The 24,629-nt window shown below is 43.4% G+C and overlaps 1 protein-coding gene across 4 annotated transcripts; it reads right to left on the bottom strand.

Annotated features, from left to right (window-relative positions):
• Positions 1-448: 448 nt before the first annotated feature.
• LOC135549780 (anillin-like) lies at positions 449-13,378 on the bottom strand. Of its 4 annotated transcripts, none has more exons than XM_064980068.1 (23): positions 13,201-13,378; positions 11,485-11,638; positions 10,547-11,038; positions 9,985-10,340; positions 9,365-9,752; positions 8,963-9,213; positions 8,663-8,770; positions 8,395-8,536; positions 7,965-8,170; positions 7,614-7,759; positions 6,914-7,061; positions 6,407-6,542; positions 6,060-6,236; positions 5,691-5,817; positions 5,549-5,597; positions 5,397-5,450; positions 4,824-4,856; positions 4,533-4,551; positions 4,190-4,302; positions 3,412-3,498; positions 3,062-3,169; positions 2,641-2,813; positions 449-2,296 (listed from the first exon to the last, which is right to left on the bottom strand). In XM_064980068.1, the coding sequence occupies exons 1-23, from the start codon at positions 13,216-13,218 to the stop codon at positions 2,182-2,184; spliced, it is 3,600 nt and encodes a 1,199-aa protein (XP_064836140.1). In that variant the 5' UTR covers positions 13,219-13,378; the 3' UTR covers positions 449-2,181. The 4 variants fall into 4 exon arrangements, with proteins under 4 accessions (XP_064836140.1, XP_064836139.1, XP_064836141.1 ...); XM_064980067.1 differs by having other exon boundaries at positions 9,365-9,755; XM_064980069.1 differs by lacking the exon at positions 13,201-13,378 and adding an exon at positions 11,776-12,032 and having other exon boundaries at positions 9,365-9,755.
• Between the last annotated feature and the right edge of the window lie 11,251 nt (positions 13,379-24,629).

Here is a 24,629-nt window from a genome sequence, read left to right on the forward strand (position 1 = left end):
TAAATATATATATGTAACAATTTGAGACTTCACTGATTTACAGTTCATATGTAAATCAGTCAACTGAAATAAATGAATTAGGCCCTAACCTATGGATTTCACAAGATTGGGCAGGAGTGCAGCCATGGGTGGAGCTTAGACGGCAAACAGCCCCCCCCCAACAAATGTGCACAACATTTTAGAGACAAACTTCGTTAGTGTGTGGAACATTTCTGGGATTTAAAAAAAAAAGTTGTACAAAAAAAAAAAAATTCAGCTCATGAAACATGGGACCTATACTTCACATTTTTGTTCAGTGTAGATAGGTTTTGGAAGTGACCATGTACAATTTAACAAACACTGACATATTTATCACCCTTCATAGCCAATTTTAGATTGACATGCTACATATGGTCAAAAACACAAGTACCTTAAAATGCAACCCTAATCATCTTGAAACAAAACACTATTTTGGTTAAAGCTGGCATTTATTTAAGTCTCATCGTTTCAGAATTACCAGTACATCAGGAATATTTGGAGTGCTTGTTGTGCCAATGCCGGAAAGACAAGACAGATCAGAGGATATAATAGAACTGCCAACATGTGGAAAATTAACATTGTGCATTAATTAATGGGTAGATAAGACATACTATTCCCCCCAAAACATCCATGTAAAAGCACAAAAAGGTGATGCACTCAGTCCTTTAACCACATGCTTAAAACTTGGACTGAGAATAAGCTTTGCAGTTCATGACAGTGCATATCTAAACTAAAATCAGAATAGAAATATGCCCATAGGTTATTACAATAACCTCAACTGTCAAAGTTCACCATTACAATATAATGGTGGTAAAATACTCATATCTGCTGACCCACATTCCCAGTTTAACTGTAACCATTTAAAACATGTACACAAAAATAAAACATCTACATAAAAAACAATATTAAGGGTTCTCGTTCCGTAGTCTCATTGACCTCCTAGAAGTTTATAACCAGAGTGTGCAACATGATAAATACAAGATTAGCTATAGCTAAGATTGCAAAGGGGAAAGGGGAATAGCAAAACAAGAAGGGTATTGGAGTGGATAAGTGTGTGGCTAAATCTAAAATCCTCTTATGGTTGTTCAACAGTGCTTCCAAATCATGCCATCCTCTCAATACTATGAGAAAGAGGAGCATTCACATGCATGTATATAGAGAAAATTCTGGCGCATCACCTTGGCACTGACGCAGATTATTCGAGAATTGGGTGTGACAAAGTTAAATATTTAATCATGTTCCTCAAATCAGACAACAGATTCAACCGAAAAAGACATCTCGTCAGGAGTTTGATCATGTGAGTAACAGCACAGAAAACCAAAATGCAACAGTCTCAAAATTCTCTCAAAGTTGGTAGTATGGCCTCAACACATTGGAAATGCATAGAAAATAAAGGGTCAGCATGGATTGTGTAAAAGCACCAGCAGCCCTTGTCAATACTGTAGTATATACTAAAGTACAGCTTTATTGATCTCTCTCGCACTCATAACTTAAACCAGGGATGGGCAACTTCGATGTGGGTGGGGGCCACAAAATCTAAACTCATCACGAGGGGCCGCAGTGCTCACAGGTCTGAGTACCCACATCCATAAACACACATGTAGCGACCTTGCGAACAAAACATTTTAGCGGCCCTCTTGACAGAGGAGAGAAAATGTTTTAGTTAATTTCCTGCAATTCTACACATTTTGCCATGGTCGGAAAGAAATGTTTGCAGGTAATGTGCCATCTGAGTGAGAGTAACTAACAAAATCAATGGGGGTCCCCCCCAGACTGTAATTCGACTATGACTACCACAAGTTTAGATAGCTGGCTAGACTAACTTAACACTAAATAAATGTTAGCTGACGCGGGCTAATCGAGTGACTGACAAGATAAAAACTGCTGATTCACAACCAAATTACACCTTGTATAGTCTACTATAACTCTCAACAGTAAATTGAGACCCCGACTGAGTTGAGGGGGGATTGATCCACCAGTTGCCCATCCCAAACTTAAACTGTTTTAAAGCACCTCTAAAAAATACCACCCACCGGTAAATCTTATTCAATAACTTTCATACTGTATTGCACTTAGTCATCGTGTCACTGATAGTGACAGTCCATATAAGGCCCAGAGCCATTCAGGGTGTTAACCTCGGGTCCAGGCGGGGGGGCTCTGTGCTCAAACAGGCCTGTAGCAGGAGTCTGGCTGCCACATGCGCAAGTCCACTAGGATCTGGTTGAGCTTCTGCATCCACACGTTCCTCTCGTCCTTGGTGTCGGCACACAGCCAGTTCCTGCAGGTACACGGAAAGAGTCATGTGTTTCAGTATACAGGAACAGAGACCCAAGTCCAATTCAGTTTCCTTCTCCCTTAAGTGCGCACTCGTTCACTTCCTTGAAGGATTTGAAGGCATTGGATTAGTTTAAGAAATATGTTAATACTAGACACTGCCTACTCCAATCCAATTGTTTTAAAATCTTTGAAGGGAGTAAACAAGTGTTCACTTCAGGGAGAAGAGTGCAAAAAAATAGGAAACTTGGGGTCAAGCGCATTAAATGTCAAAATCAGCCAACATTCTTCACGCAAGGTATTTGCCTACAAAACACAGTGCGATGGCAACTTCGACCAGAGACTTACTTGGTGACACACATTGTGTTTTTACACTGGCTGACGAGCGTCTCTATGTCACTCTCTCTCTGAGGCCGGACGGTGATCAGCTCAAATGTGTTGGGCCGGGCACAGAACTCCCTGTTGGCTGGCTCCACCTTACAACTGGTGCAGTTGGCCAAGTTGATGCGTCCAATTGGCTTCTAGAAAGACATGGATCCGCCCAAAGAAATAAATTGAAAATTAAAATATAAAAAGCTACTAATTGGAGGCAACATGAATTGGCATACGGGTACATTAAAACTCAAGAATTACCTAAATAAAGCCTGAAGGCTGATTTCCACTGGAGTCCTACAGTATTTTGAAATGAGGCTCACAGGGCTATTCATTCAAGAATAAAGGCTCCAATAATAGTGATCAGAGGCAGGTTGGCTTCCACGTCCTCTCTTACCTTGCGTTTCTCATCATCCGGGTAGGTCCAGTAGGAGATAGAGTATCCTGACAGGACACACCATCTCCTGTGCCATGCTCCGAACCCACTCACATCCTCAAACATTGTCTGAAAAACAGAAGGAAGCTATTGAAACTGCTTGTGTAATAAACCTTGACTGAGACATGAAGACATGAATGCCTAAGCTTGGTCTCTGCTTCCTCTGTGGTCTAAGCAGGGTTCCTATAAACACACTGATAATTACTGTGCAAATTGATAAATACATTTCATTGATTGATACGATTTAGCTCAGCAGGCCAACAGTCTTGAGGTGTACAGGGGCCCCACGTTCAAAGCCAGTGTGTACTCACCAAGAAGCCTCTCTCCTCCACCAAGGAGCCCACCTCACACTGCATCTTCAGGTAGAGGTGTCCCTCCAAGGGGCACAGGAAAGGCACCTACAGATTACACAGGACATGTAACAGTCCTCAGCTGTAAGACTACCAACACAAAATGCTTTCATCAAGTGACAGGACAGATTGTGTTAATCGGGCTTTAGACTGAAACGCAAGACTTGTCTTCTTGTAGAGAAGATTCAATTGGATGGTGAAATACATTAACTGGACACTGCCTGAAACACCCCAAAAAACATCCAGCAGAACTCATTTTCCTTACAACAATACCAACCAACTTGTAGATTGAGGTTAGAAATGTTAGATGGTGCAACAACAGAACCACATTATGTCACAAACCCCAAAATATTAAAGTGGTCGTGGATCGATTAGCAACCTTGCTGTGAAACATATCTCTGAGAAGCGCTCTTTCAATGCCTACATATTTGATCTAAGAGAGAGAAACAAGGTATGTGTGAGTGAATGAGTGTCAGAGTCTGGCAGGTAGCACACAGACCGTGCAGGTGAGAAAAAAGAAAACTCAGATTGGGAGGTCTTTCTCCCAGTCAGCTCCAAACGCTAGAAATGTTACCCCCTCACCGACGACTACACCATTAGCTGGCATTGTGTGCAGAGAGCGCCAAACTGGAAATAGAGGGTGAATTCAGGATATAATGGAAGTGACTGCATTGTACAACAGTGAAAGCAAATGAGTTAGAACATTAATATTTTTATGTAAAAGGTCTATGGATTTTACCTTCTCCAACGAGAACTTGTTTTTCCCAATAGAGGCTAGCGTTAGCTTGTGAGACCCGACCAGGACAAAGTTACTGGTTCGTACTGCATTAGGGCCCCCAGGACTGGCCACCACTGCAAAGAGCATTAGGAGGATGTTTCAGCAATGTTTTTGTAATTGCGCAGACATTATTGTCATCTAGAGACTTGCAACAATAAGTTCAACTTAAGTAGGTGAGACAACCACACATCACAACAACTGCAAGTAAAACCTTTAAAAAAAATATTCACGAGCAGCAGAATTATTTAAACAAGCACAGTAAGACATCAGGGTTCAAATTCATCAAGCGAAAAAGTATCCTTACCTGGAGTCAGACTGCTCTTCTACAGGAGCAGCGAGCCAGATATGTTAGAAAGAGAGGCATGTTTTGAATCATTTACAAGATGGCTGGCTGTGCATACAACATACATGACAGCATAATCTACACAGTAACAGAATATTACTATAATGCATTCACCGATGCAAGTCTACATTTCTCATGTGGCAATCATTCCTACTTATCGCCCCCATAACAGATCCGATGTATTAAAACATTCCACATATGAGCACAAGGCAGTACAGTCTGTATTAGAGGTTGGTAAGAATGAAAGCTTACAGTGATGGCAAGGAACCTCTTGGGAGTGATGGCCTAGAAAGAGAAACGGTGATTCAGTTTCAGAAGAGGTTATGTTGGGACACAAACAAGTGAATGGGTAATTCAAATCACTGACTAAGCCAACTGCATTGCCAGCTGTGAACAAAGCCTTCCATCCTACAAAAGGGACCCTTCACCATGTGGAATGAAAAGTAGAGACTTCAGGCCTAGTGTGTGTATTTGGCACCAGCAGGCCCAGGGCCTGGTAACACCAGCATTAGATGTGGTCTACTACCGAGTAGTAACATTACAGTACACCCACACAAAAAAAATGAATGGGGGTTTAAAATCAGTCCCTACAGACAAGCACAACTCGTGGGCCTCGTGAACATGGCTCCAGAGTATCTGAACACACACCATCTCATCTTGGAGACAGGACATCATTTGAAAGTGGCTCTACATGCATATTCTGATGCATAACAATGGCAGTGTATTCAAGCAGAAACTAGCAGCCAAGATACAAGACTACTCAGTTCCAACATTCAATAAACTGATTTGTAGTTTGTTATGGCACATATGAGAAAATATAACTACCTTTGACTTGCTGGGCTTCTTCCTCTTGTCAGGGTTCAACTCACGCTTCTGCACCTGAAGAAATAACCAGGGTTGGAGTAATATCCCAGATCAAAGAAGTCAGAGACCTCCTCAAACAATATCTGCATTTGCCAAAAGTAGCAAAAACTCACCAGGCAGTAAACCTCAATATCAATTGCAAATTCATTAGAGACATCAGGCCTAAAATGGAAGCCAGAGAAAGACATTAGAACAGGACATGACAGTGGTATTATTCTCCAGAATTCCAGAGAGAGAATGTGTAGTTTAACTCACATGGTGAACTTGGTAGAGAAGGTGATCGCATCTCCACTGATAGCGCTACGTGTGCTGGCTAGGGAAGTAGCAACTGTATTCTCAGCTCCAGCACGGATCATGATGAAGAAGTAATGGCTGGACCACTCTTGAATAAACACATACAATAGAAAACTTAATGATTTCAGTCTAACACACTATACATGAAGTATATTGAGCAATGTACATTTGGATCTTGTTTTTGACAGCACAATGTGGGAAACAGGAGATCAAGAACTTTGTCCCTTAAAAGCAATTTGGTTGCAGGCAAATTACAAAAAAATCCATCATAATTAAAATAAATACATTCTGAGATAACCAAGTAACAATTGTTGTGTGTTGGGTCTCTACCTGGATTGTTACCAGTGGAGCAGACAAAGTCAGCTTTGAGGGGCAGTCGTAGTTCCAGGAGGGAGATGGATCCCTTGGAGGCTGTGACCCCCATGTCCCCACCCTGCCCCATTTGATCGCTAGGAGCCTCTCCCTTCAGACGGTCCAGCTCTGCCTTCAGGGCCCCCCGCTTCTCAGCTGGAGGGAGACAAGAATATAAGACTGATAAGAAAACTGAATGCAATGTTAATGCGGAATGCATGTAGATAATCTCAAGATATAACAGCAGGTCCCCAAGGGGTATGGAGCAAATTGGGATTGGCTGTCAGTATGTCCACCCATGTTGTAGGGGTGGAATGGGAACTCACTGGCTATAAGCAAAAGCCTCTCAGCCTCTGCCTCCACCTGCGAGCCTTTCCCATGCTCCTCATCAGTACAGCAGTTCAGGGCCTGGCTAGCCTGGCTGATCACTGTTTGCTGCAGGTTTATTTCATTGGTCAGAACCTACAAGAAATCAGAAAGAAGACATCTCATTGGTCACATGGAATGAGGAAATCAACATCAGTGGTCAGAAGAACCTACACGGAATCAGGGGGAAAGACAATTGATTCTATGAAATCAGGTTTGTGTACAGAGTGAGATCCTTCTCACAGTATGACACCGGAATTGTTCTTGTGCTGGCATTGTGGTCGAGTCGGTTTCTATCCAGCCAGACTGTTGGTCTGCACAATACGGGACCCTTTGTTTGCTTGCTGTCAGCACGGCGTGTTATAGGGACCATATGTGCAAATTACAGCCGGCACTCTGTTTAGAGGTGCCAAGTACTCTTGGCCGGCAGACACACAACAATCCTACCGGTCTGTTCATGCCTTTACCTTCATCTTCTGTTTGATGTTGGTGTGTCCTTGGCTCCTGGGTTCCTCTGCTGCTCTACGAGACACATCCTCCTTCCTCACGATGACCTGCCTCACACGAGGCCTCTCCGTACTCTCCTTGATCCTGGTCGACCTGTACGCATCAATACTGGAAGAGAAAGGAAAACATACATAAAGACTAAAATCGATAGTTATATATGGCAATATTATTTTTGGACGATATCGATATTTGACTCAAAATCGATATTTGAAAGAATATATGAAAACAAGTTTGCTACTGTAGGTAGCGTTAGCTTGCACTAGTCGGCTGTACCTGCGCCAAAACGCCAGTATTTTCCTCCTATAGTTCGTTCCCCCATCTTCGTTAAATAGCGAGCCAACATTTTCAGCACTTTCATTTCGATGACTGATCAAAATACGTTTGCTCATGCTCTCTCGTCTCTCTGCAGCAGGCAGTGAGCAATATGTGTGGAAAATCAAATCGCAATACACACAGAATTGTGAGAATGATATCCATTCATATCAGCACCTAAGTGTCGTGGAAATATCATATTGTGAGGTCCCTGGCAATTCCCAGCCCTAGCCATCTCTTGAACTCAGTGAAACTAAATAAAATTAAAGTTGTTGATGTATCAGTAGAAGGAGTGAAGCTCAGCCAGATACATTAGAGTTTGGGTATTTCCTTTAACTGGTTGGTTACCTGTAGGGCAGGTTGAGGCCATCATCGGTCTCTAGCCTGTCTGATGACCCAGCCCGGAGCATGCGAGCCCTCTGGAACTTACTGGGTCTGGAAACACTGTCAGGAGTTAGGCTCTTAGCGTTGAACGAACTGGCTGGGGTTGACATCTGGGCAGGGATATACATGAAAGTAATTAGGTTGACCCAAAAAAATACATAATTCGCCATAGCATTATATCTAGTCCATGGGCGCAAATAAAAAATGACAAGCTGGCATTAAAAAGCAGTTGTACGTCCCCAAGACATTAAATGGATGAAAGATTTTACTACTTTGTATGCTTTAAGTTGTTTCCAGCTTTGTACTTTAACTCACCATCATCTTCACTGGGCTCTTGACCACAGCAGCCACAGTCTCAGAGAAGGGGGTGAGGATGGACATAGAGGAGATGTTCAATTCATCTTCCTCCTCACAACTCTGCACCTCGCTCTGGTCATGGAGCCCGTCAAAGATCCCGTTGATCACATCAGAGTTGATGGACTGGTCCACGTTCACCTCTAGCTCATGACTCACATCTTTGTCTGCAGTGAGACAATCGTGAGTGGAATATTATATAGTGACGCCAACGGTATGAACTTAGATTGTAAGGACTGCTCTAATTAAGTTAGTTGTTGACCGAAACCATAGGACATTAAAACACTAACTTGCAACCGATTCAAGCATCCAAATACTTATTTTTATGATCAGTGTACTATTCGAAAGCCAAGTTAGTATGATCAAGTAGTATACACAGTAAGTACAGTACCTGATTCCTCCACTGAGAATTCTACTCGCTTCACAGGGCTGGAGGTTGGGTTGGTGGCAGCAGGTACATTGGGTTTTTTGGGTGCTGAATTCAGGCTATCCAGAGGGGAGGCGGTTTGCTCATCAGGCTGCTCAATCAGATCCTGAGAATAATTACAGGATAATTTAACATTTCCTTCCTAATTGCTTTGCAGTCATCCATCATACAACAGTCTGTACATAAAAGGTTGGTCCAAGCGTGGTCAAAAGAAATATACTTCACCACCAACCTTGGCCTCTGTGTTCATCTTGGTGTCTGCCTCTTCATCCTTGATCTTCCAAATGTTGTTCCCTTTCTGGAACCGGTTACGAATCTGAGCCAGTTCCGAATCGCGCTCCTGCAATAAAGAACAAGGAAATGACGATGTTTCATCAGTGTGTCAACAGTCTGGTCACAATGTCATAATTACATGTGTAATACTTTATTTTCAAAAAGAGCTTAGAAAAATAAAATGCCAAAGCGCTGTACAAAGGCAAAACTAAAGACATTAAGGCAGAAGGTCTGAGCAAATAAAGTGAACTGTACGTACCAGTTTCTGTTTCTGTGCAAGGTCAGCGGTGGTGGTGTTGGCAACCTGGGCAGCTCTCAGCCTCTCCTGCACCAGCCTGGTGTTGGGGGTTCCAGAATGGCTCACCACAGGGGTATGACCAACCAGGCCTGCCCCAGATGAGTTTACTACGGTTGGAGTATGAGCGGCAGCTCCATGGCTGGTATCAGTGGAACTCAGGCCGGAGCGCTCCTGGCACCTCTCACCAAAACGCTCCATGAACGACTTGACACCTGTTGGAAACAGAAAAATATTTAGTAACTCTTGTGAGGACAATGGAAGTGGACAGCAACAGACAAATGAGCAGAGACTGCATATTAAAACATTTGTCAACTTCAGCTTAGGAAAAAGAAAAGGCTAAATTGAGTGCTCATTCTAGCTCACCTGGAGTTCCAGTTGCTCCTGCGGTGCCTCTCTGCTGCAGGGGAGTGGCCGGGGTGGCTTCCTTGGTGAACCTCTCCCTGGTCTGCAGGACAGAGGGCCCAGTGTTAGAGGGCTGTGTAGGGAGCTCTGACTTCTTGGGGCTGGCACTGACCTCCAGGGTTCGGGACAGGACCTGGTTCTTCAGGGGGCTCTGAGGCACAGGTGAGGGAGCACCTTTTTGGGAGCTGAGTGTGAAGGCCGAGGCTCTACCCTGGCAACTCCTCTGGGGACTGGGTAAAGGAGAGGGGAGACCTCTGCTAGTCTGTCTAGCTGGTCTGGCTTCAGGTACTTCAGTCTTCTGGTGGCTGGGGGGAACCACTTCGATGGACTTGACTGTGGAGTTGAAAGGCTGCTAAAGAAATGCAAGAGGGAAATTAACAAAACTATTTAAAATAACTTGTTATTGCACACTGCTTTCTTGCAAAGCATCACCACTTCCTATCTTAATTTCTACTTTGAATCATTTTCACATCCAAAATGCCTCTGTAGAATCAGCCTCTCCCATGGGAGGACATATTACTCACACAAAAGTTACGCACATCATGATTAATAACCAAGCCAACTGTCGCATTATGACTCGCCTGGTTGGAGTCCAGAAAAGGCTTGCTGTTTGATGACTGACTCATTTGTGTCCGGTCTGCAGCCACAGAGATGGGTTTGATACCTGCCTCTCTCCTCCAAGCAGGGGTGGCGATACTGACACTACCAGGGTTCCCTTGTGCATGGTCTCTGCTACGAGGGGCGGCGTGGCTGAGGTCGTCCTCCCAGGACCCAATGCTGGCAGCAAGGTTGGCCAGGCGACCCTTCCTGCCCACGGGGGCTTCTGAGGATGCAGCAGCAGGGACAGGTGTGGGGACCGGGGCCAGAGCCTGCCTAGGGTGGGTCTGGTTCTTTACTGGGGACAGGGCTGCTGGGATGTCTCGAACCTCAGAGGTACCTTCGATGGGAAAAACATGGGCATTCATATTTGTCAGGCAAAAACAAATATTCTTTTAATATGATTGTTAATATGATTGTAGGAGTCTAATTCCAAACTGATATTGTTGTGTAGAAATGTTGGTTTTCAGGTGATTTATAAAGGTTAAGCAGGTGCCACATGTGCAAATTAAATTATCTAGCTAGTCAACAGGCCACGTGCCTTACCTTCAGAATCCCAGTACTGCCTTTGTTCAGCCAGTCTGGCCAGGCGAGACTTCATGGCAGCAGGGGTAGAGGAGGTGGGAGCCTCCCTCTGCACTTCTCGGTTCCCCTGAAGAACCAGGCTAGCAGGCACCACCTCCACATTCTTGGTCCTCTGTGGCTGTGGAGCAGCACTCACAGCCACCTTCTCTGGTTCTGGGGCAGAGCGTGCTACCTCCCTGGCCTGCTCTGGGACAAGCTGTCCTGCCAACATGGGCTCTGGTTCAGGAACGGGAGCAGGACGACGTACAGCCACCCTCTCCAAAGAGGCGGCAGAGCGGACGCTGGCTGGGCCCGTTGGGGGCTTCCGGTCAGTCTGGGGGTCTGTCAGAGTAGGGGTCAGGGTGCGAGAAGTCATTGAAGGCTCCCTGTTCTCCTCGCCAATCATGGTGGGCTGGCCAAGTTCACCTGAACGACTCCGCTTTGAGGGAGAGGGCTTGCTGGATGGGTGAGGGGCTGGGGGTCAAGTGAGAAAAACCATAAGTTAAGTTTACAGTGGGAGATTTCCAATCCACAAAATTAATATTTAAGTATTTACCTTGAATACCATATTAAAGCTCACAAATATACATAAACAGACAATTTAAAACTTCACCATTTTGTCTATATTTGAATACAGCCTAGGGAAAGCTTCAGCCAGACCCATCCCACCGACTTGATTTGAACAGATAATTCTCAGTGAGCTGTTTCAAAGGTCAAGCTTCCGGTATGGAAAGCCATACACATGCAGGGCATGAAGTTCAACCACCCCCTAAAGGCTAATAGAGACATCTAAGGGTTCAATTAAAACAATTCCCATCAATGCAATACTTACTATCGCAGCCAGAGCGATCACAGGGCTAGAAAATGTATGTATTGAGAAATTATGTTGTATCATAGAGAATAAATGAGTAAGATCGTACCTTTTTCGATGACAGGCACTGTGACCAGGCTGTTGCAGGTCTCAGCAAGAGGCTCCCTAGCTCGCTTGGCCATCTGTCTGTTAGCAGCAGTGGGTCTCTCTGCCATCTTCTTCTGCAGGTTCTCCCTGCGAGCACGGGTCCTCTCCAGGAGTTTCTGAGCAGGTAAAAAGCACATTATTAGAAAATGTAACTCATTTGCAATTAAAAGCAGTGTCTACACCATTTCTTGCTTTTTTTCTTCTAATTTAAATTAATCTAATAAGAACATAACTCAGGAGTAGCCGGACTTACCATCTGTACAGCACTGACTTGCACAGATAAAAGTGAAGGACATTGCACAACATTGTAAACTTAAGTTTGTGCCATTTTACTAAGTTTTCCTTTCTGCTATTGCACCCATAGTGAGCAGTGGATTGCAGTGGTCTATAGCTTTAAAATAGTGAATACGTTTTAGTCCATGTCATAGGGTCAAGAAAAACAACTAGGTCTGGGGGAGATATGGCTGCAGTTGTCTCTACACTCCTCCCTGGCCTCCTCCTCTCCTGTCAGTTCTCATCTGAACACCAAAACCCTAGCTGGCCTCCCAGTCCAAGGCAAACAGTCCTGAGGCATGATTTATTGCCCTGGCTGCTACAGTGCAAGACTCAACACATTCCTGCCTGTTTCAGTTGCCTACACGTCTCACACCCAGCCAGGATGTGTGGAAAACTTGTTAAAGTGTGTGTGTGTCATTCCTCAGGAATGAGACACTTCTGACGTGTTGTGGCTACTGGATTTGAAATCTCCCAGGCATTTCTATTGGTTGGAATTGACATTTTATGGATTTTGCTGCCAGCCACTGCTTTTCTATATCAGTGTTGTTATGAAACACACTTAGTTCCTAACTTGAGTGACTTAAAAAAAAAAAAAAAATATACACTCACTCCTCCTGGCACATTTGGTCAAATTGATAAAGCTGACAGAGTACATCAATCAGAAAGGGAAATTGACAGAGATGTTGAATGGAAATGAAGGATGAAAACATTACTGTATTCATACTATTCTCTTCTTCATACTGTAGTTGACCAAGGAATCCATTCATTACCTATTAAGGGAATTGTAATAAACTCAGATTCCACTCTCCCTGCTCGCACGTTAGGGGAGGGGCTGAGGTTTTTTGACAAGATGACAATCATTTGACTGCCTTGTGCTGGCATGCAATTGTAGTGCAGTATTATGAATAGGAAAGGTAGCAGGCTAACATTAGCTATAAAATGATATACGTATGGAAGGTGTCAGGGTTTAGATGTCACTTCTATACTATTTGATTTGGCTAACGTTAGCAACGTTTCCAACTATTTTTAGTTCACGTCATACATTTGAATTAAGCTAAAGTTGCCCAGCTACTCTAGTTAAGATATTTAAATTCACATTTGTTGAAGAACAAGTATTAGTTCGACTCCAACCTATACTTTCAATGTTATGTCCCAAACGTTACTACCAGTTAAAGTTAGCTATCTAACGTTACCACACAAACGTTAGATATTTAACGTAACTAACGTTGATTTGAATCCAGGTTTTACAACATTATTTCAGTTCTACAAATATGGGTGACAGTGACTATCAAACAAGTTTACCATCTTTATGCAATGCAACAATAAATATTGTTTTGTTGGCTAACTCGTTACGTTATCGTTAGCTGGCCATGGCAGTTAGCTAGAAACAAACTGCACTCACCTCGGTAAACGGATCCATTCCGATAAGAGTTTCTTTGTTCAAATCTATTGATTTAGCTAACGTATACTGAATAATCGTCGTTTATCTATATTCTAATACACTAAACGCGGACAGCTTCTCAGCCGCTGTTTCTGCAAACGCGTCGTTCGTTCCTTCTTTTTTTTAACAAACAGATCTGTTCAATATTTGAATTTCAGTGCCGTGTTCACTGCGCAGACTCCGACGGTTGGAATCACGCGACAGCCAATGATAAACCCGATGGGCGAGGACAGACGCAGCCTCGCCATTCAAGTCTCTCTCCATTAAATTCAAGGGCTTTATCTCTCTTTTTCAATTCAATTTCATTTAAGGGCTTTATTGGCATGGGAAACATATGTTAGCATTGCCAAAGCAAGTGAAGTAGATAATGAACAAAAGTGAAATAAACAATAAAAGTTAACAGTACATATTACATTCACAGAAGTTCCAAAAGAATAAAGGCATTTCAAATGTCATATGTCTATTTACAGTGTAGTAACGATGTGCAAATAGTTAAAGTACAAAAGGGAAAATAAAAACAAATATGGGTTGTATTATAAATGATGTTTGTTCTTCAGTGGTTGCCTTTTTATTTTGGCAACAGGTCACAAATCTTGCTTCTGTGATGGCACACTGTGGTATTTCACCCAATAGATATGGAGTTGATCAAAATTGGGTTTGTTTTTGAACTCTTTGTGGGTCTGTGTATTCTGAGGGAAATGTGTCTCTAATATGGTCATACATTTGGCAGGAGGTCAGGAAGTGCAGCTTAGTTTCCACCTCATTTGGTGGGCAGTGCGCACATAGCCCGTCTTCTCTCAAAGGTCTTTATTCTCATGGGAAACATGTTTACATTGCCAAAGCAAGTGAAATAAACACACAAAAATAACAGTAAACACTACACTCAAAAGTTCCAAAGGAATAGAGACATTTCAAATGTCATTTTATGGCTATATACATAGTACCAGTCAAAAGTTGACACACTTACTAATTCCAGGGTTTTTATTTATTTGTTATATTATCTACATTGTAGAATAATAGTGAAGACATCACAACTATGAAATAACACATATGGAATCATGTAGTAAGCCAAAAAGTGTTCAACAAATCAAAATATGTCCAAACTTTTGACTGGTACTGTACGTTGTTGTCTCTCTCTCACACACACACACACACACACACACACACACACACACACACACACACACACACACACACACACACACACACACACACACACACACACACACGCACACACACACACACACGCACAGTCTTGTACAGCTAACCTTCTGGGGACACACGAAAGAATAGTCCCCAAAAGAATAGTTAAACACATCCACTATTCTGTCCTACGTGTGTGTAGACTGGCCACGGTTGGAGACAATGTCCTCCGGAAGGCCATAATGCTGGAAGACCTGCCAGAACAGTGCCTCAGCGACCTGAAGAGAGGTATGGAGACCAGAGAGAGGAATAAACTGCCATGATTTAGAAAATCTGTCCACAACCACAAGAATGGTGGTGAAACCGTCAGAGGGGAGATCTGTCCATTGTCGTTACCGATGAGACCAGGGACGCTGAGGCACGGGATGGAGTTTCCCTGCTGAAGCATGTAGGGGAGACTTAGTTTGGACACACACAGAACAGGAGTTGACATAGCGAGTAACGTCCTGCTTCAAGGTGGGCCACCAATACTTTCCGGAGAGTGATTGTATAGTACAGGTGATCCCAGGATGTCCAGCGATGAGAGATGTGTGTGCCCAGGTCAAGAGTCGCGCCCTTATCCCCATGGGAACGTAGAGACGCTCAGGAGGACAGGTAGTGGGAGAGGGTTCCCTCTAAATAGCCTGGTGAATGTCCACATCTACGTCCCAGACCACAGGGACTATGACACGAGATGGACCTGCTTTCATGTTCTATCGGCATTCGGGGGACCAGTCCGTGATTCTCATCTTTGACCATGAGAGGCCAGCTCATAGGGGGCGGCAGGGTAGCCTAGTGGTTAGAGTGTTGGACTAGTAACCGGAAGGTTGCAAGCTCAAACCCCCAAGCTGACAAGGTACAAATCTGTCGTTCTGCCCCTGAACAGGCAGTTAACCCACTGTTCCTAGGCCGTCATTGAAAATAAGAATTTGTTCTTAACTGACTTGCCTAGTCAAATAAAGGTTAAAAAATTTTTTTTTAAATAGCCTGTGGCAAAAATGAGGGGACGCAAACAACAGGTATAGACCAATCAAAAAGGTTCTTTATTGTAAACCAAAACTATTAACTTTAAACAAATAAAAAGGAATGAGGTGTGAAAGTATCATAATGTAAGGTGTATGTAAAGTGCAGGGATGCATGAATCTGTGTGTGTGAATGACTGAGTGAAAACTATGCACAACCACAAAGGAACAAACAAAACAGGATCATACCTGGAGGAGCAGAGAGAGAGATTAGTGAAGCAGTTTAAATACCCTGAGCCCAGGTGACTCCAATCACTAACGACCCTCCTCTGCCTGCAGGAGGAACCGCCCCTGCACTGCAGAGGGGCCGTGACAACCCCCTCCTTAAAACTCAAATTTCAGACAGCCCGTAGGGGCCAGCAGAGAGAAGATACAAACTAGGTTAAAGGAGCACGGGACAGAGCATCAGCAATGATATTATCCTTACCACTAATTTGTCTAATATCAAGGTTGAATGATTGCAAGAACAAAGCCCAACGCATCAGGCGCTGGTTGGGATTTTGCAAGGACCTCTGAAAAATAAGTGGGCTGTGGTCAGTGAACACAGTTAAAGGGGTCAAACGAGAACCAACATAGACCTCGAAGTGCTGTAAAGCCCAAATGAGACCTAAAGCCTCTTTTTCAATTACAGAATCGTTTTGCTGATACTTATTACATTTCCAGGAGAAGAAACTGACTGCACACTCAACATTGTTACCATTCTCCTGGAGAAGCACAGCCCCAGCACCGATTTGTCTGGCGTCTACCTGCAATTTGAAAGGTTTCCCAAAATTTGGTGCTATCAACACAGGTGCCAAACACAAAATATCCTTAACTGCATCAAATACCTTTTGACACTGGGTTGACACTGGCCTTCAACAGATTGGTCAGTGGGGACACTACTACCGATTTGTTTTTACAGAAAGCACGGTAGTACCCCGCCATTCCCAGGAAGCTTATCAGTTCTTTCTTTGTGGAGGGCTGTGGAAACTAAAAGATATCATTTATTATTTTGTGATATCATTAAGGATAGTATAACAAGACAACTGTAACTCTGAAGGTGTACACATTCTGGTTATCAGGTTTGCATCTAATGTTGTATAAAATAAATGATTAAGTTTAAGAATATTTTTGTGAAGATAACAATGTGATTTTAGCCTTCTAAATGAGAATTGCTTTTCATAGAAACTTTTGCTCAGTCAGTAACCATGATCAAGTGAGCACAGAAATTGTGTCGGCATAATGGAACGCCCCATTTTTACTCAAGAATAAAAGGACTCGTGACGAAATTTACATTAGACCAGAGAATGTGAGGACATGGTCCATGGAAATGGTTGGAATTTAAATAGAGACCAGACAGCATGGAGCTGTGGCTACACAGCTGACAAATGGTTTAAAACGACAACACCAGAATGAGTGAAGAAGATAACTACAGACTGAATGTTTCGTGTAGTCTAAGTCTGGTAGTCTAGTAAACTCGATCAAAGACCACCGCATGTGTAAAATTTGGAGTATACTTTGTAACAAACACTCAGAGACAAAGAAGCCTACAACTGCAAATAACAGTTCTCTCGTAGGTACTCCAGAGTATCCATTCTAAGGACACTCTAAGATAAAGAAGCCTACTACAACTAAGGGCATTTTGAGCTCTGGTGGACAACCAGAGATTTACACAACCAGAGACTTACATCGAAATACTCACCATAGATGGATCAAATGGTTTCATCAGAGAGACGACAGAAAAAGACATCTACGTGTAAATATATGTTGCATTTCCAATCCGAATGAGCGGTTGTTAGGGTGCTAAATATTCATATTTACGGCGAGCGTAGTTTCCAAATGTATGAACATATAAGCCCACTCTCTTTGTCTCTCCCACTCCTTATCGTTCCCGACCTCCTTTCCATTGTGTAACAAGCCGTCATATCGTGTTAGTCCACTAGGGACTGTGTTTCATTACATTATGTTCGTAATCAATAATGTGTTGATGTATTTCTGTGTGATTTTTTAGTTAGTTAGTAAATAAATGATTAAGCCAATTTGTGTATCACTTTGCATATTACATTTTATATTTATTTATTTAACCTTTATTTAACCAGGTGGACCAGTCGAGAACAAGTTCTCATTTATAACTTTCCTGAAGTCCACGATCATTTCCTGTGTTTTGTTGACTTTGAGTGTGAGGTTGTTTTCCTGACACCACACTCCGAGGGGCCCTCACCTCCTCCCTGTAGGCCGTCTTGTCGTTGTTGGTAATCAAGCCTACCACTGTAGTGTCGTCTGCAAACTTGATGATTGAGTTGGAGGCAGGTATGGCCACGCAGTCGTGGGTGAACAGGGAGTACAGGAGAGGGATGAGAACGCACCCTTGTGGGGCCCCGGTGTTGAGCATCAGCGGGGTGGAGGTGTTGTTACCTACCCTCATCACTTGGGGGTGGTCCGTCAGGAAGTCCAGGACCCAGTTACACAGTGCAGGTTCGAGACCCAGGGTCTCGAGCTTAATGGCGAGTTTGGAGGGTACTATGGCATTAAATGCTGAGCTGTAGTCGATGAACAACATTCTTACATAGGTATTCCTCTTGTCCAGATGGGTTAGGGCAGTGTGCAATGTGATTGCGATTGCGTCGTCTGTGGACCTATTGGGGCGGTAAGCAAATTGGAGTGGATCTAGTGTGTCAGATAGGGTGGAGGTGATATGATCCTTGACTAGTCTCTCAAAGCACTTCATGATGACGGAAGTGAGTGCTACGGGGCGATAGTCGTTTAGCTCAGTTACCTTAGCTTTTTTGGGAACTGGAACAATGGTGGCCCTCTTGAAGCATGTGGGAACAGCAGACTGAGATAAGAATTGATTGAATATGTCCGTAACCAGCCAGCTGGTCTGTGCATGCTTTGAAGACATGGCTGGGGATGACGTCTGGGCTGGCAGCCTTGCGAGGGTTAACACGTTTAAATGTTTTTCTCACGTTGGCTGTAGTGAAGGAGAGTCTGCAGGTTATGGTAGCAGGCCGTGTCAGTGGCACTGTGTTGTCCTCAAAACAAGCAAAGAAGTTGTTTAGTTTGTCTGGGAACAAGACATCGTGGTCCGCGACGGGGCTGGTTCTCCTTTTGTAGTCCGTGATTGACTGTAGATCCTGCCACATACCTCTCGTGTCTGAGCCGTTGAATTGCGACTCTACTTTGTCTCTATACTGACGTTTAGCTTGTTTGATTGCCTTGCGGAGGGAATAGCTAGACTGTTTGTATTTGGTCATGTTTCCAGTCACCTTGCCCTGATTAAAAGCAGTGATTTGCTCTTTCAGTTTTGCACGAATGCTGCCATCAATCCACGGTTTCTGGTAGGGGAATGTTTTAATAGACGCTGTGGGTACAACATCACCGATGCACTCATAAACTCGCTCACCGAATCAGCGTATTCATAAATGTTATTGTCCGGCACTATGCGGAACATATCCCAGTCCACGTGATCGAAGCAATCTTGAAGTGTGGAATCCGATTGTTCGGACCAGTGTTGAACAGACCTGAGCACGGGCGCTTTTAGTTCCTGTTTCGGCGGGGAGCAACAAAATGGAGTCGTGGTCAAATTTTCCCGTCCGGATGAAAAGCATGCCCAAAGTAAACTGCCTGCTACTCAGGCCCAGAAGCTAGGATATGCATATAATTGGAAGATGTGTTAAACGTATGTCTGTGAGTATAAGATAATTAATTTGGCAGGCGAAACCCCAAGGATTTTCTTTTATTGAGGTGACAGTTTTTTCAATGGGTTTTCTATGTGGGATTTCTATGTGGATCTAGATTTCTAAGGCACTGGCTTGCAGTTCCTATCGTTTCCACTGGATGTCAACAGTCTTTAGAAATTGGTTGATGTTTTCCCTTTGTGTAATGAGGAAGTAGGGCTGTTCAGAACGAGGGTTGAGTTTAGTGTACTGTTGTGGTTAGAGCGCACAAACTGAAAGCTCGCTCCACTTTGTTTTTATCCGCTATTGAACGCAGTTTGGTTTGGTTCCAACCACTGTGTATTTGTGAGACGTGGTGTGGGTGAACGGATGATCTCCGCATGTGTATTTCCCACCTTAAAGCATGGAGGAGGAGGTGTTATGGTGTGGGGGTGCTTTGCTGGTAACACTGTCTGTGATTTATTTAGAATTGAAGGGACACTTAACCATCATGGCTACCACAGCGTTCTGCAGCGTTGCACCATCCCATCTGGTTTGTTTTTCAACAGGACGAATACCCAACACACCTCCAAGCTGTGTAAGGGCTATTTTACCAAGAAGGAGAGTGATGGAGTGCTGCATCAGATAACCTGGCCTCCACAATCCCCCAACCTCAACCAAATTAAGATGGTTTGGGATGAGTTGGACCACAGAGTGAAGGAAAAGCAGTGCTCAGCATATGTGGGAACTCCTTCAAGACTGTTGGAAAAGCATTACAGGTGAAGCTGGTTGAGATAATGCCAAGACTGTGCAAAGCTGTCATCAAGGCAAAGGGTGGCTATTTGAAGAATCTCAAATAATTTTTTTAACACTGTTTTGGTTACTACATGATTCCATATGTGCTATTTCATAGTGTTGATGTCTTCACTATTATCCTACAATGTTGAAAATTGTAAAAAATAAAGTAAAACCCTTGAAAGAGTAGTAGTTTTAAAACTTTTGACCGGTAGTGTATGTCATACTATAATGGTACAGGGCGAGACCCAGATGCAGACACAGGAGGCAGATGGTTCGAGTCTCTGATATTTATTATAATTCAAGGGACAAGCTAGAGAATGGCCGTGGACAGGCAAAAGATCATAAACAAGGTCAGAGTTGAGGAGGTACAGAGTGGCAGGCAGGCTCAAGGTCAGGCCAGGCAGGCGGGATCAGAGTCAAGGCAGGCAAGGGTCAAAACCAGGAGGACTAGCAAACGAGAGATAAGGAAAAAGCAGGCGCACTGAAAACCACGCGCATGGAAAACTGACTTGACATGACAAGATGAACTGTCAACAGACAAACAGGGAACACCGGAATAAATACCCAGGGACTAATGGGGAAAATGGGTGACACCTGGAGGTGGGTGGAGACAATCACAAAGACAGGTGAAACAGATCAGGGCTTGACACATTCAGTTCACAAAATATCAACACATGCTCCACCGTTTCCTCCATTAAACACTCATCACACAGACCTGTTTCATGTCTCCCTGTCATCCGCAACATGGCATTCAAACCTGTGTGCCCAAACCGTAGTCTACTACACACAACTTCCTCTCTCCAACATCCCATACATCCCACTTCTTTCTTTACTGACCGATGCACACAATAAAATGTTATCCCCTTACTACTACAGTAGCTTCTGATAAAGTAATTTAATTATGCCAATGTGCTTTCATTAATTGAAAACCCTTAATCTATTTTATGAGAATTTGTTTGATTCTTGTTTGCATAAAATAGACGCAGACCAGTCTTTCAATAATAGGTAACATAATTTATTCTCAGAGCGCACTGCCACTTAACCACGAGCAACAGTTTATACACAGATCATGACAGTTTATATACAGATCATCCCCTCCTCTCCACCGGGACAAAGTGAGGGGAAAAGTTCATTCTAACTTACTAACACACTCCCAGGTAACTTTTGACCCCTCAACATTATCGACCACCACTGAGCTGACAGTTCTAATTAACAGAAATCCTAGGAGTGTGTTAGTAAGTTAGAATGAACTTTTCACCTCACTTTGTCCCGGTGGAGAGGAGGGGATTCTGTTAAAGCAATGAAATGACCTGATCATGATCTGTGTATAAACTGTTGCTCGTGGTTAAGTGGTAGCGCGCTCCGAGAATAAATTCTGTTACCTATTATTGAAAGACTGGTCTGCGTCTATTTTATGCAAACGAGAATCATACAAATTCTCATAAAATAGATTAAGGGTTTTCAATTAATGAAAGCACATTGGCATAATTAAATTACTTTATCAGCTTCCCACTCCCTTTGCCAAAGATCAGCCCTTTTGCCCAGATCAAGGACTTTACTTTCCTGCAGTTCAGTGGACCTGAATATCTCCCCCCTCTCTCCTCACAGCACTTAGTCACCACATCGGCCTTCTCCAGTGGTGTAAAGTACTTAAGTAAAAATACTTTAGAGTACTACTTAAGTCGTTTTTTTGTGTGTCTGTACTTTACTTTAGTATTCATATTTTTGACAACTTTTACTTCACTACATTCCTAAAGAAAATGGTGTACTTTTTACTCCATACATTTTCCCTGACACCCAAAAGTGCTCATTACATTTTGAATACTTAGCAGGACAGGAAAATGGTCCAATTCACTCACTTATCAAGATAACATATCTGGTCATACCTACTGCCTCTGATCTGGCAGACTCCCTAAACACCAATGCTTCATTTGTAAATTATGTCTGACTGTTGGAGTGTGCCCCTGGATATCTTTCACTTTCCTTAACATAAGGAAAGTGAAATCATTTGTACTTTTACTTTTGATACTTAAGTATATTGCACCAATGACATTTACTTTTGATACTTAAGTATATTTAAAATCAAATACTTTTACTCAAGTAGTATTTTACTGGGCGACTTTAACTTTTACTTGAGTAATTTTCTATTACGTTATCTTTACTTTTACTCAAGTATGACAATTGGGTACTTTTTCCACCACTGGCCTTCTCATTACCCTCCACAACTACATAGGCAAAAACCCAGCAAAAGCTTACCACCACTCCCATCCTCTTCAATCTCATTAACAGCACCATCATCTCCACAAATAAGTCTCTCCTATCTGACCTGCCTGTCTTCACACTGCTCAACACTGCAGCTGAATCAGAGCAGATCACCACTCAGGTTTCACCTCCTCCACCCATCTCAGACCTATAATCATGACCATCAACTTGGCCGCAATACACTGACACATAATCATTTAACTGCTTGCATACTCGAATATTGAAAGCTGGGATATACACCCCTGCCTCACCCTACCACTGACTGAATCCTTTGAAACCTCTGTATATATCCTTAAAAATGAATAAAACCGAGTATCTATATACAGTATCTCTCCACACACCGTCTAACGTCCTCACCCCATTCTCTCCTGCCCTCAATCATGTCCACATCTACACTTGGTTTCGGAAACAGCCACGGAGGAACGTTCCCCAATGCAATTGACGGCCCTATCTCTCTCTCCCCCAGTCCATATTCTACCACCTTTAGCCGGATTGTTCACCCGAACGCCCTCTGCTTACCCCCACCTTTTTCCCAGCATTCCCCAGTTGCCATGACCGCATGATGTCCTTCTGAAATCCCTTTCAACCTCGCCCAGTACGCTAATGCAAGTTTGTCCCGCCTTATCTTCAGTGGCAGATCCCCACTATTCACCTGTAACATGTGTTGTCCAAAAGGCTCCCACACACAATCTCAAGGCCCTTGACCACATCATACCCAGGTGCTGCAGCACCGTTTTGGCTGCCAATCCATATACAAAGCACCCATAATCCAAAGATGACCTGACCAATACCTGGTACATATACAACTGTGTTTCTCTATCCGACCCCCAATCATATCCTGCCACTACCCTGATGAGGTTCAGCACCTTCCTACACCTAATTAAAATATACTCAACATGTCTCTTCCAAGTAAGCCTCAACAAACTACATACCTAATCAATTAAACTCAGACACCTACCTACTGTATGTACCGTCTAACATCTTTAATCTTCCTCCTAGAAAACACCATAAAGAAAGACTTGGCCACAGACATCCTAAACCCCTATGTTAGAAACCAATCCTCCACAACTCCCATAGCTTCTTGCATCTTCCTCATCACATATTTCACATGCCCACCTCTGTTCTACAACCCCATCATTGGCATAGACGGCCACACCCACTCCCTGTCCCACATCCTTAAATATGTCATTTAGCCATCAGGGTGAACAACACCGGACTAACACATCACTGAGGAGTACCATTGTCCACTTCAAACCACATTGACAACTCTGACCCCACCTTCATCCGTAGGACTCAATTGAAGTCCATGATCCAGTTATACAGAAGTCAGCCAATGACTCAACTTGATCAACAAGCATTCCCTCCACATGGTATCGTAAGCTTTCTCAATGTCAAAATACACAACACTCATCACCTCTTTTATTGTCAGGTCCTTGGCTATCTTTATACTAACTGTCACCATGGCATCCATGGCAGACCTCCCCTTCCAGAAACCCACTCTGTGCTTCGCTCATCAAACCCCTGACTTTCAAGAGATACATCATCCTACTCACTATCATCTTTTCCATAAATGTACACGTTGGATGTCAGAGCGATAGGCCTATAACTGCCCACCCTAGCGGGATCTTTACCTGATTTTACAAACGGCAACACCACCTCACTTTTCCATCCAGCAGGTATCACCCCAGTCCTCCACACCTTATTATACAACCCTAACACTGCTTCCAACATACTCTACAATACATGCTTAAACATCAACTGTACTACTGATGCAAGAAGCTATGAAACATCTTCCAGCGCCGACAAAGATGGCCGCCTCGCTTCGCATTCTTAGGAAACTATGCAGTATTTTTATTTTTTTATGTATTATTTCTTACACTGTTACCCCAGGAAATCTTAAGTCTCATTACATACAGCCAGGAGGAACTATTGGATATAAGAACAACATGAACTTACCAACATTAGGAATACGACTTTCCCGAAGCAGTTTCTCTGTTTGGTCCACCACCCAGGACAATGGATTGGATCCCAGCAGGCGACCCAAAACAACAGCGCCACAGAAGGGCCAGACGGAGCGGTCTTCTGGTCCACCGCTCCGAGTATCGCCCACTGCTTCGAGTATACTACTAGCCAACATCCAGTCTCTTGACAACAAGGTAGACGAAATCCGAGCAAGGGTTGCCTTCCAGAGAGACATCAGAGATTGTAACATTCTCTGTATCACGGAAACATGGCTCACGCGGGATATGTTATAGACACCTGGTTTCTTCACACATCGCGCCGACAGAAACAAGCATCTCTCTGGTAAGAAGAAGGGCGGGGGTGTATGCCTTAGAAATAACGAGTCGTGATGTGATCAAAACAACATACAAGAACCCAAGAGAATTGTCTTTGATTATAATCACAGTCGTGTACACCCCCCCAAGCAGACACCTCAACGGCCCTGAAAGAACTTCATTGGACTCTATGTAAACTGAAAACAACATATCCT

This window comes from Oncorhynchus masou, chromosome 12 (genome assembly GCF_036934945.1).
Source record: "Oncorhynchus masou masou isolate Uvic2021 chromosome 12, UVic_Omas_1.1, whole genome shotgun sequence".
Classification (NCBI taxonomy): Eukaryota; Metazoa; Chordata; class Actinopteri; order Salmoniformes; family Salmonidae; genus Oncorhynchus; species Oncorhynchus masou.